We start from the raw sequence: 12,345 nt of genomic DNA on the forward strand, positions 1-12,345 counted from the left end.
CGCTCCTCGCTAGAGCGGGGCGGAGCGAAGCGCCTGGGAGACCGTGGGAGGTCACGTGACGGTTGCGGCCACACTCTCGCTGGTGGCGGCCCGGTGGGCTAGAGCGGCCGCGGGCGGTCTGTCCGGCTTCCGGCGATGGGGGCGGTGCTTCCGGGGCGGGCAGCCGGGCCGAGGGAGGAGGGTCTGACAGTTGGCGCCGCCGGGGAGGGAGGGCGGGCGGCGCGAGTGGGCGCGGGCAAGGAGGGTCAGGTGAGGCGCGGGCCATGGGTGGTGGGACTGGGCCGGATGCGGAAGGGATGGATGGCGTTCTGGTTCTGGAGTCATTCTCGGCGTCGCTGTGCGGCCCGGACAAACGACTTCTTTCTCTGAACCTCAGTTTCCTCCTCTGTAGAATGGGGGCCAGAATCTGGCATAGCATCCTCCCTCTGCTCAGCTCGTGCATGTTGGAGACCCTAGTTCAGCGCCTAGCACACTGCACACTTCGTACTATACTTTTGTTAGTACTGTACTGATGAAAATGTTTGCGCTTGGCATGGAAGATCTGGGTGTGGGGGCATGAAATTGGAGGCCGGCAGATTTCGGTTCAAGTCCCAGCTCAGCTTTGTGGCAGTGAGCCTGTGCCTTAACCTCTCTGAACCTCATTTTCCTTATCTGCAGAACGAGGGCTAATAGTACCAATATCATAGAGTCGTTGTGAGGATGCTAATGAAATGTGCATGTGAATCCCTTAACACAGGGCTTCGTACAGTATTGAGTAAGAGCTCCATGTATTGGGACTATGATAATAATGATTCTGAGACTTACCGGTGTAGCTGGGACTTGCAAGGGAGTAAAGGGTTGGAGGAAGCCCAGAGACAGCAATAGGAAAAACTGGAATCTGGAATTGGGCAAATCGACAACCTGCCACTTCCTATTTGACCAATTTTGCCGGATCTCCTAGATTTAAGTTTTTCTTTTTTTTTTTAAACCACTAATGCATTTTCCTCCAGTCAGTTCACTTGAGATGGACATTTTACATTGCTGTACTAATGGAAAACCAGCATTGCTGGCTGTGAAAAGAAGGAAAACTTAACCTAAAATGCAGCGGAAGTAGAATAGTCTATTAAATTGTAGACAGAAGCTGAAAGAGATTGAAATAACCTGTGCTTTGCGATTCCACAATGCCACGGACCCTATCAAGTTATACTCTGTTCTTCACTTGCATTTGGCACGGGACTGACAAAAGTCAGTGACTGTCCTACCCTTTCTCTAGCTCACCGAAGGTGCATTTATTTCATGCGTATGTACATAGCACTTATCTCCTGCCAAGCATTGTTGTAAGCAGTTGGTGGTTATGAACTTGCTTCATCCTTCTAACCACTGTAAGAATAGATACTCCTATCCTTCTTGTTTTAGAGTTGAGGGGAAGTGAGATCCAGAAAGGTTCAGCCACTTGCCCCAGGGTCAGGGTTCAGAAGTGGTAAAAGGATTTCGGTCCAAGCCTTTTAAAAAAGAGCTTAGCAAGGGAGTCTGATACATGGTAATTTCTTGAGTTTGGGGAATTGTCATTTTCTATTATTATTAACGTTCCAATTTTCACTGTTCAGAAAGTCAGCGCTGGAGATGGGCTTTTAATGAAGGAGAGAGGCAATTGAGTCCAGCAGGGTGACCTCTGCAGCTGTAGGGAGAGGATACCAGTACTCAAAGGCTTCTGGTAAGCATTAACTGGAACCTTGCCAAGACTGAGCACAGTGCCTGGCTTGTAGTAATCGCTCAACCAGTGTTAAATCATCGTCATTGGACTGACTTGGGTTCAAGTCCTGGCTTATAGTTATTTGCTGTGTGATCCCAGACCTGCCACTCTCGTTTGTAACGTGGGGATCGTTTTAGGGGCGCCTGGGTGGCTCAGTGGGGTAAGCGTCTGATTCCTGATTTCAGCTCAGGTCACGATCTCGTGGTTCATGGGTTTGAGCACCGCATTGGGCTCTGCGCTGATGGTATGGAGCCTGCTTGGGATTCTCTCTCCCCCTCTCTGCCCCTCCACTGCTTGCGCGCGCGCGCTCTCTCTCTCTCTCTCTCAAAAATAAAAAACGTTCAAACAAACAAACATGGGGATCATTTTAACTTTGTTCCCCAGGTGGTTGTGGGGAGACACTGAGCTGTGTATATTCAGTGCCTGCCGAGGAAACATTCAACAAGAGCTACTGAATGGGCCCTGGAATCTGGGAGAACTTGTTTTCAAATCCCAGTAAAGTCACTTGCTAGATGTGGCATTTGGTAAATGACTATACCTCGACGAGTCGGTTTTCTTTCATCGATTAAGATGGGGCTAATAATAGTGCTCAGTCATAAGGAGGTTGTGAGGTGTCGACACGATGCCTGGCTCCGGTCCTGGTGCATAGTCAGTGCTCAGTACGTGAGATTTGTTTTCCTGTCTGACATATCGAACCCTCGCCATGCCCTGCTCTTTGAGAGATGCTGGTTGTGCGGTCTTTGGCCAGTGGCAAAATCCAGAGGGGAAAGTAGATCTTAGGAGTCAAGTACGGGGCAGAGTGATGTCTGTGGTCACGTTCATCAATAAGACATGCAACCAAAGCCAGAGGTGGTCAGGATGAACCCTCGCTGGAGGTAGAGGAGAGAGTCTCACATCTGGTGACTTCAGGAGAGCTTCACAAAGCAGGTGGCCAGGCAAGCAGAGTGAAGGAGAGCTTGCCAGGAGGACAGGATAAGAAAGCATTCTGGGCCCAGGTGACCTGTTGTGGGGAAACCAGGGGGGCAGGCAAAGCCCTTGGGTGTTAAAGGACAGGCTAAGGCGGGATCCCTGGGAGATAAGAACAGCCACTGCTTCTAGACGAGTTGGAATGCGCAGGCACTGCCGCAGGTGCCCCGTGCATAGAAACTCGCCTGGCCTTACAGCAGCCCTTCAAGGGTAGTGCCATCTGGACCGTCCCTGTCCCTACTTACAGATGAAGACGCCAGGTTGACTAGTGAAGTAACCTGTGAAGACCACACAGCTAGCATGTGGTCGAGCCAGATTTGAACCCTGCAGTCTGGTTCCAGGGCCCTTACTCTTCTACTGTCTCTCTTGTACCGTCAAAATGGGGACAGGGAGGGGCAGACTGTGGAGGACGCCGAGAAGGGGTGAGGGAGAAGGATCAGAATCGGGGCTGAGGTGGGTAGAAGAGGGCAGAGGGGCTGGAGGAGAGGGCAGGGCTGGAGAAGGACAGGAGGGCTGAGTGGGAGGTTTGGGCCCGGGCAGCGTGGGACGAGTGGTCCTGGAGACCGATAATGTGGACCCATCAGGCAAAGAAGTGTTTCCCTTTTAGTTTCCTTTCAGCCCTGCTCTTCATGTTCAGGGGAAAGTCTCCTCCGTTGGTGCTGGTATGTCTTTAACAGCTTCCGGGCACCTGCAGTCTTACCTAAGTGGACACTGGTTTCCCATTTCTCCTCCGAGGCCCCTCGTGAGGCGGTGGGCCACCCCGTCTGCGTTCAGCTCCCCCTCCTCTCCTCCCCTCCGCTCACTCACTGCAGCGCAGTCTCAACGGCTCCGTGCGTGCGGTCCCCCTCACATGCCAGATGGGCTCCTGCCTCAGGGCACTGGACTTGCTGTCCCTTTTCCCGGAACACTCTTCCTCTACAAAACCACGTGGCTCGCTCCTCCACCTTCTTCGGGTCTCTGAATGTCACTGTAGAACAGTCTCCCCTGTTCCCCCTGTTTAGAATTGCAGCCCCTCCCTTCCTGGTCCTCCAGGTTTTCTCCATGACACCAAAGGCTTTCTGACTCACCGTATCCTTATCTGTTCTGCCTGTTTACTTCTCTGTCTTCCCCTCTCCCCAGTCTCCACCTAGATGCCACACTCTGTTTTTGTTCCCCTCCGTATCCTTAGCTCCTAGATTAGTGCCACACGCAGAGTAGGTTGTCAGGAAGCAGTCTGGGAACGGCTGACTAGTGGGCATTTACGGTTAAAGTCTTGAGCGGGGGTGTCTTTTGTTTTCTTTTTCTTTCTTTTCCTTGCTCATTCCAGCCAGAAACTTTTGAGGTGTGTGGGAACAGAGCTGCGGACATTTGCCGTCCCTGGGCCTTGTCCCAGGCAGCAGTGATAGTTGTGGTGGCAGCTCTGTCCCAGGCTGACTTCCTGCCAGCTGTTCCAGGCTATTCCTGGGCTGTGAGCCCCCAGCCCAGGAACGCTTCTCTGGCAGGCAGACCGACAGGCAGCAAGGGAGGGACGTACGTACACTCACAGCCCGTGGCGACTCATGGGCCCTTCTCCCCTCCTTCTGTCTTCCAGGCTCCCAGGAGCAGCACCAGGGCCAGGGAGACAATGGTCTCAGTGACTATGGGTGAGTCTGTGGTCTTCTCTCTGGGCTCCCTCTCCCCACTGTCCTTGTTGAGGTATGACCTTGGTGAGGGGAGACGAGGTGGGGGAGGGAGGGCCAGGTCACTGGCAGGAACAGCTGTACCCTGAGGAACGTGGAGGCGGGGCCAGGGCCTCTCCGCTCTGTGTGTTGGCCTCCGGACAGCATGGTCTAGCCTTAAAGAACTTGTGTCATGAAGTCCAGCAGCGCCTGGGTTTTCTCACCTATAAAATGGAGATACTAACAGTTCCTTTCATCCTAGAATGTTGTAAGGAGTAGAGAGCTTGTTGCACATCAGATCTTGGGCATGGTTCTTGACAAATGTTAGCCGTTATTATTCTCATGAGCTGTGTCTTTGCATTCTCTTTAAGCCCGTATTTTGGGATTGCCCAAGCACTGAGGTCAGCTGGCAGCTTTGCAATTTTTCGAGATTTGTACATCTAGAAAAGTACATAAAACGTCGGAAGAGCAATTAAGAAGCGAACATCGGAATGCATCCTTCACGATTCCATTTACGTAAAGCACAGAAACAGCCCAAACCAATCTGTACCGTTAGAAGGTGGTGGTTGCCCTCGAGACGCCACTACATAAGGAGTTGGTGGTGGGGGTGAGCGTGGCTTCTGGGATGTTGGAAATGTTTTATTTCTGGATCTGGGTGCTGGTCTGCAGGCGTGTGTTGGTTTGTGAAAATTATCGACCTATGTGTACCCTTGTATGTGTGTATGTTCTAGTTCAATACAAACGTTTTAAAAAGGAACCATCCAGGCCAAGAAATACAATGTTGCCAGCCTCCCCAGAGCCCATCCCAGTCACAACCCCCTCGCTCCTCCAGATGGAATCAACCATTATCTCATCTTTGTGATCATTTCTCCTTGCCTTTTATAGTCGTACCACCAATGAGAATATTCCTATTCTTTAGACTTTGGTTTTGAACTTGGGGGAATGAAATCGTGCCTTGTGTTCTCTTGTGTGTGGCTTCTTCTGTACCACACAACATCTGAGCATCCCCTGTGTTGCCGTGTGTAGCTGTGGTTCTCTCCTCTGCACTGCTGTGTGGTATTTACTGTGTGAGTGGCCGCCCTTTGTTTACCTGCCTCTGTCCGTGGCTACTGCATTGTTTCTGGGTTGGGGCTGTTACAGACAGACTGCTGTGAATATTCTAGTGAATGTCTTCTGGTGTGTATAGCAAGCCATACCTCACTGAGTCCATGACCCACGCTGTTGCCCATCTTTAATATTTCGGAAATGGGGGTGCTTATGACCATTTTTTTGGCAGTATATTTTCCTCTTCAGTAGGACATAAAATGATGGTGGGGGCCTGATGTGGGGATGTTGGTAGTTCCTTGACTTTCTGCTTCAGGCAGCTAGCTACCCCCAAATGATGTGGCACCTTTTTCCTCCTTAATAAGATTTTTTAAAAATTAGTTTTAGAGAGAGGGGTTCCTGGGTGCTCAGTTGGTTAAGGGTCCAACTTTGGCTCAGGTCGTGATCTCATGGTTCAGGAGTTCGAGCCCTGCCTTGGGCTCTGTGCTGAGAGCTGGGAGCCTGGAGCCTGCTTCAGATTCTGTGTCTTCCTAGTTCACTGCCCCTTCCCCACTAACACTCTGTCTCTCTTTCTGTCTGTCTCTCAAAAATGAATAAACATTAAAAAAATTAAAAAAATAATTTTAGAGACAGTGTAAGCAGGGGAGAGGGACAGAGAGAGAGAGAGGGAAAGAGAAAATCTTAAGCAGGCTCCACACTCAGTGTGGAGCCTGATGTGAAGCTTGATCCCACAATGCTGGGATCATGACCTGAGCCGAATTCAAGAGTCAGACGCTTAACTGACTGAGCCACCCAGGCTCTCCTCCTAACCTTAATAATAGTTTAATTAAGATACAATTCACATTTTATACAGTTCACCTATTTAAAGTATACAGTTCAATGGTTTTGTGTTTTTAAGTAAGCTCCACACCTGTCATGGAGTCCAACATGGGGCTTGAACTCCCAACACTGAGATCAAGAGTCGGATGTTTAACCGATTGAACCACTCAGACATCCCCGCTCAGTGGTTTTTATCCACGGAGCTATACAACCATCATCACAATCAATTTCAAAACCTTTTCATCACTCCTCCAAAACGCCCATACCCATTAACTGATAGTCGGTTACTCTCTTTTCCTCATCGGCCTCTCAAAACTACTAATCTACTTTCTGTCTCTGTAGTTCTCTGTAGATGTTTACCTGTTCCAGCCATTTCATATAAATGGAATCATTATGTGGTGCCTTTTGATATTTAGACAAAGTTGCCTGCTTTTGGCTAACAGAACCCAGGACCCCATGCCTGGGCAGGTGGATGGTGCCTGTGCAAGGCAGCAAAAGCCCCCCTTCTCTGGGCTGGTGGGGGAGTCCTGAGGGCATGAGCTCCTCACCTGCCTCAGTCCTGGGGAGATGGGCTTGTGGCCAGGTGGGCAGGGGCCTCCCTGGGAGAAGAGTGGTCCCTGGGCTTGGCCTGAGTTCTGGATGGCCACCAAGACCAGAATCTCTTTCCCCACTCCGAGGCTCAGTTGTCTGATAAGCAAAATGGGCCTAGCAGTAGCAGACTTCTTCTCATCTAACATAGCATGGATTGTTGGGTGCCATGCTATATACCTTGAGAAAAAGTTTCACCAGTTAAAACCACGGCACACCATTGATTTTGAGGTGGATCTTAGTTTCAGAGGTGTTAAAATGTGAAAAAAAAATCCTTTGGAATTAGTGATTTTATCTAACACACATTGGCCACACCTAGTTTGAAAGTCACACCCAAGAGGCCAACAAAGAAGTTTCCAGACAATAAACTTTCATGGGTGGGTGCCTCGTTGGTCTTGACCTTGGCCTGGGTAATGGTGGTAGAATAACAGAATAATAATAATGATACTACTACTACTAATAATGGCAGCTGCTATGAGTTGATGTTGTCCCCTGGCCAGGTGTCATTCAAGGCCCTTTATGTGGACTTTCTCATTGCGTCTGCACAGTGATCTGAGGATGTTAGTGTTATCACTAGAATTCGAACTCCATGAAGGAAGGGATGTTGTCTTGTGCCTTGCGGTATCCCTGGTGGCTGGAATGGGACCTGGCCTGTGCCAGTCCTCAATAAATACTGAGTGTATTATCGTAAATTCACAGATGAGGGAACTGACACACCGGACGTTAACCTCCCATTGTCTCTTGGCCTGGAAGTGGCAGAGCCAGAATTTCAACCCAAGCTCCAAAGCCTATACTGGCTGCTCCTACAGTGAGGAGAGGGCTTTATTGACGCTCACAGGCCAGCTCTGTGTCGCTTCTTCCCATTTACCTGTGGATCCCGTCACCCTCTGGAGCTGGGCCTGTCAATGGGGACCAGGGCGGAGAACGCAGAGTCCCAGCTCCCTGACACCTGGCACTGGCCAAGCATGGGGACAGCCGCTGCGGGTCACATCCCAGGGCCGGGCAGAGCTTATAAGGAGAAGGGCGGTACAGCAGCACATGGGTTGGGGACTCTACTTCCTGTTAGCGATGTGGCCTGAGGCCAGCTGCCCAACCTCTCCCTGCCTCAGTGTCCTCATTGGCCAAGTGTGGGAGTCCTAATGCTGCTGAGCTCACAGGGCTGTCGCGGGCCTAGTTCCACTGTCTGCGCGAAGCGCTCAGCCAGGGCTTGGCATGCGGTGAGCATTTAATTTGTGGGAGCTGCTGCTGTTGTGGCTGCTGTTGTGGCTTTTCGGCTGCTCTTCTCTAGAGAGAACAATGGGAATAATGAACCCTGTCCACCCCTCAGCCACTTCCGAGTGGATCCAGTTCTTTAAGGAAGCCGGCATTCCTCCCGGGCCTGCTGTCAATTACGCCGTGATGTTTGTGGATAATAGGTAAGGGGGCCCGAGGGGACAGAGCTGAACCTGGAGAGAGGCGGAGAGGCGGGGAGGTGGGGGGAGCCTGGGGGGGGGCGGGGGGAGATGGGAGCTGGCTGGCCCTTCCATCCTGGCGCACTGGCGGCCTCACCACTCACCCTCCCCTGTAGGATCCAGAAGAGCATGCTGCTGGATCTCAACAAAGAGATCATGAATGAGCTGGGCGTGACTGTGGTGGGCGACATCATCGCCATCCTCAAGCATGCCAAGGTGGTGCACCGCCAGGTGGGTGTCCCACCCCACCCCTTGGTCCCCGGGTTTACAGCGCGGTGGAGCAGCGGTAGCAGAGCCAGCAGGAGGCTTGGAGGCAAAGACAGGCAGACCTGAGCTTCAAGGCTGGCTGCACCATTTGTTGTGTGACACTGGGCGTGTTGCTAACCTCTCTGAGCCTTTCTTTCTCCATTTGTAACATTAAAAAAAAAAAAAATGTTTATTTTTGAGAGAGAGAGAGTGCACACACAGGGTGAAGGGCAGTGAGAAAGAGGGACAGAGGATTCGAAGCGGGCTCTGTACTGACAGTGGAGAGCCCAATGCGGGGCTTGAACTCATGAACTGCGAGATCATGACCTGAGCCTAAGTCGGGTGCTTAACCGACTGAGCCACCCAGGCGTCCCTCTCTCTCCATTTGTAGAATGCAGATAGGCAGACCTATCTTGTAAAGTAGTTGTATTACGTTAAATAAAGCCCCAGTACAGTGTAAACAGTAGGGCCTCAGTAAAGGCTCTCTGTTACCGTTACTAGTTCTCATCTTCCCCGTGATAATAACATCATTAGCAGGATTCTTGTCTGTCCCCAGGACAGGAGCTCCCCGCTTAGGACCCAGGTGCTGACTTGGCCAACAACATGGCTGTTCCATTCTCGGCCCCTCCCCTTACGGTGACCCTAGACTAGTGATCTTCACTTCCCTGAATCTTCTGAAACAGGCTTCTCCCACACCACTGCTGCTGTGGCCACCTACCAGATAGTATGTGGCACTGAGCTCCACACTGGGAATGAAGAGCTTGTTGAGCTTTGATAGCTGACATTTACCGAGCGCTTACCATAGCCTGCCAGGTGCTGTCTCCATCCTTCATCCATTTTAACTCATTTCCTGCTCACTCCACTTGACTGAGAAGGAAACTGGCTCTAGAGCGGTGCTCTCAGACTCCCCACTTTACCAAATGGTAGCTGCTTCCCCCACCCAGGGACGGGCCTTCACCTGTCCAGCCAGCCAGGCCCCCGCCGTGATGGCTTTCTCACCTCAGGGACTTGAGTTATCACAGAGAAGGTCACCGGGCAACACTTTTTTTTTTTTCCTTGAAACTTTTAAATTTGGGAATGATTTTAGATTTACAGAAAAGTTCCGACAGCAGTACAGAAAGTTTCTGTGTCTCCTTCACCCAGCTTCCCTTAATGTCAACATTCGTAGTAGCCACGGTCCATTTGTCAAAACTAAGAAATAAACACCAGGACACTGCTATTAACTAAAATACAGACTACTTGGATCTTACCAGTTCTTGTATTAAAGTCCTCTCTCTGTTTCATATACCACATTGCATTTATTTATGTCTCTTTCTGTCTCTTAAGGCCCCGTTGGTTTATACCAGTTTCATAGTCTTCCCAGATAATGTTCGATGACCTTGACAGTTTTGAAGAGTACTGGTCAGTTGTTTTGTAGAACGTCTCTCCGTTTGGGTTTGTCTGATGCTTTCTCATGGTTAGGAGTGAAATGTTTTGAACTCTCTTCTGTAGCAGCTCAGGCTCTGATCCCCTTATGTTGCTAGATTTCTCAGATTATCCTTGTCCGCATGGTATCCCAGGCACCCTTTTTTTTTTTTTAATGTTTATTTATTTTTGAGAGACAGCACGAATGGGGTGGGGCAGAGAGAGAGAGAGAGAGAGAGAGAGAGAGAGAGAGAGAGAGAGACAACAGAATCTGAAGCAGGCTTCAGGCTCCAAGCTGTCAGCACAGAACCCGACGTGGGGCTCGAACTCACGAACCGTGAGATCATGACCTGAGCCGAAGTCTGAGGCATAACCGACTGTGCCACCCTGGTGTCCCATTATTTTATTTATATTTTTACAGGACATGTGCAAAGCTGCCACTGAGTCCGTGCCCTGCAGCCCCAGCCCCCTCCCAGGCGAGATTCGCCGAGGCACCTCCAGCGGTGAGTCCCATCTACCCAGGGTTCCTTTCCTTCAGTCATACACTTCAGCTGTAGAGGGGATACACCTAAAATCTGCAGAGGTGAAACAAAGCCATCTGAGGTTCTCTTAGGAAAAAAATAGTCTGGGTAGTGAGGTGGCAATATGTCCGGCCGATTTTCATTGTTGGTAGTTCTGCTCCATAACATCACTGTGACCTCTGAGTTAGTGAATATTGAGTCACTGCTTCAAGAGGAAGTACAAAGTTAGGTTCCTGTAAGCCTCTAGTCACAACATTTTTGTCAGTTGATTAACAGATCTTATTATTATTTTCTTTTAATGTTTATTTATTTTTGAGAGAGACAGAGACAGAATGCGAGTGGGTTAGGGGCAGAGAGAGAGGGAGACACAGAAGCAGAAGCAGGCTCCAGGCTCTGAGCTGTCAGCACAGAGCCCGACGCGGGGCTCGAACTCACAAACCGTGAGATCATGACCTGAGCCGAAGTCGGACGCTCAACCGACTGAGCCGCCCAGGCGCCCCGACACAGATCTTATTTTATGTGTATTTCTGTTTAGAGACCTTTTACTTGTAATACATTGTTGATACATTAACATCAAGCTCACAGCCAACAGCACTGTGACTCCTGCCTGGACGAAGCCAATCTAACATGTATTTTCTCCATAAGGCACATCACCTGGGAATATGAGAAAGCACGTTGTCACTATGCTTGGGCGCCATTTTAAACAGCAAAATCACCATCCAAAAGCACAAAAATGTAAAAAGGGGATACAAAATAGACCGTGAGAAGGATACTTGTTTACTGTGAGAGCTGAAGGCAGAGAGTCCCCTTGTTTGACTTCAGTTGGGAGTGTGTGTTGGGTGACTCGAGTGTTTCACTGTTCAGCGCATGGCTGTGAATGGCAGCAAAAGCACCACAAATACTGGTTTTGGGGTTAGAAATCAATTATAGTGAATAGGCGAATTTGCAAATATGGAATCTGTGGATGGTGAGAATGGTATTTATACATTTGATATTTTAGCAGTGTGGTACCTTTTTCAAGAAAAATAAACTTTAGAAATTTAATATGCATATTAGCTTAACAAGCCCCAAACTGGTTTAAAGTACAAGCTTTTATCTCTCGTGATTTTTTTTTTTAATGTTTTATTTATTTTTGAGAGAGAGAGAGAGAGACAGAGCACGAGTGGGGGAGGAGCAGAGAGAGAGGGAGACACAGAATCCGAAACAGGCTCCAGGCTCTGAGCTGTCAGCACAGGGCCCGATGCGGGGCTCGAACTCACAAACTGTGAGATCATGACCTGAGCCAAAGCTGGACACTCAACCGACGGAGCCGCCCAGGTGCCCCATATCTCTCGTGATTTTATGACATGGCTGGTCACTTCTGCTCTGGGTCAGCTCAGCTGATCTCAGTGGTCACCTGGCAGTTTGGTTGAGGCTGGGTGATCTAGGATGGCCTCACTCACATCTGGTGGTTGGCTTGATGTCATCTGGGCCAACAGAGGTGACTTGGCCACATGTCTCTCATTTTGCAGCAGGCTAGCCCGGGCTTGTCCACGCAGTGCTGATTGCAGGGCTCCCCAGAACAGCAGAAGAGGGCAGACCCCAGTGTGCAAGGCACCTCTTAAGTTTCTGCTTGTATAACACTTGCTCTTGCCTCATTGGCCAAAGCCAGTCACGTGGCTAAGCCCAGAATCAGTGTGGGCAGTGCCTACCCAAAGGCATGGACAGAGGGAGGCTGAAAAAATTGGTGTTCTTTTCTGCAGCAGTCTTCCTCAACTTACACACAGGAAAGGGTTCCAATCATAAAGGTACAGCCGAATCACTTTTCACAAGTGCAACACTCGTGTAGCCAGCAGCATCCAAATCCAGAAACTGAAACAGACCAGCATCACTACCTGCCCCTCCTCTCTGGGGTACCCATTACCTTGATGTCTTTTTTTTTTTTTTTTTAAGTTTAT

At 50.0% G+C, this 12,345-nt stretch overlaps 1 protein-coding gene across 6 annotated transcripts in view; it reads left to right on the forward strand.

Moving 5' to 3' along the window:
* Window positions 1-137: 137 nt before the first annotated feature.
* The window catches only part of CE2H19orf47 (chromosome E2 C19orf47 homolog), a 36,644-nt gene continuing 24,436 nt past the window's right edge, over window positions 138-12,345 (forward strand). For 2 of the 6 annotated variants that reach the window (XM_045442333.1, XM_045442334.1), the window contains exons 1-5: window positions 199-249; window positions 4,269-4,320; window positions 8,114-8,201; window positions 8,354-8,468; window positions 10,309-10,390. In XM_045442333.1, the coding sequence (XP_045298289.1) occupies window positions 4,302-4,320; window positions 8,114-8,201; window positions 8,354-8,468; window positions 10,309-10,390 (304 nt within the window). In that variant the 5' untranslated portion in view covers window positions 199-249; window positions 4,269-4,301. Of the gene's footprint in view, window positions 250-1,586; window positions 1,694-4,268; window positions 4,321-8,113; window positions 8,202-8,353; window positions 8,469-10,308; window positions 10,391-12,345 lie in introns of all 6 variants that reach the window. The other 4 variants (XM_045442336.1, XM_045442331.1, XM_045442332.1 and 1 more) reach the window with 4 other exon arrangements.

Source organism: Leopardus geoffroyi, chromosome E2 (assembly GCF_018350155.1).
Source record: "Leopardus geoffroyi isolate Oge1 chromosome E2, O.geoffroyi_Oge1_pat1.0, whole genome shotgun sequence".
Lineage (NCBI taxonomy): Eukaryota > Metazoa > Chordata > Mammalia > Carnivora > Felidae > Leopardus > Leopardus geoffroyi.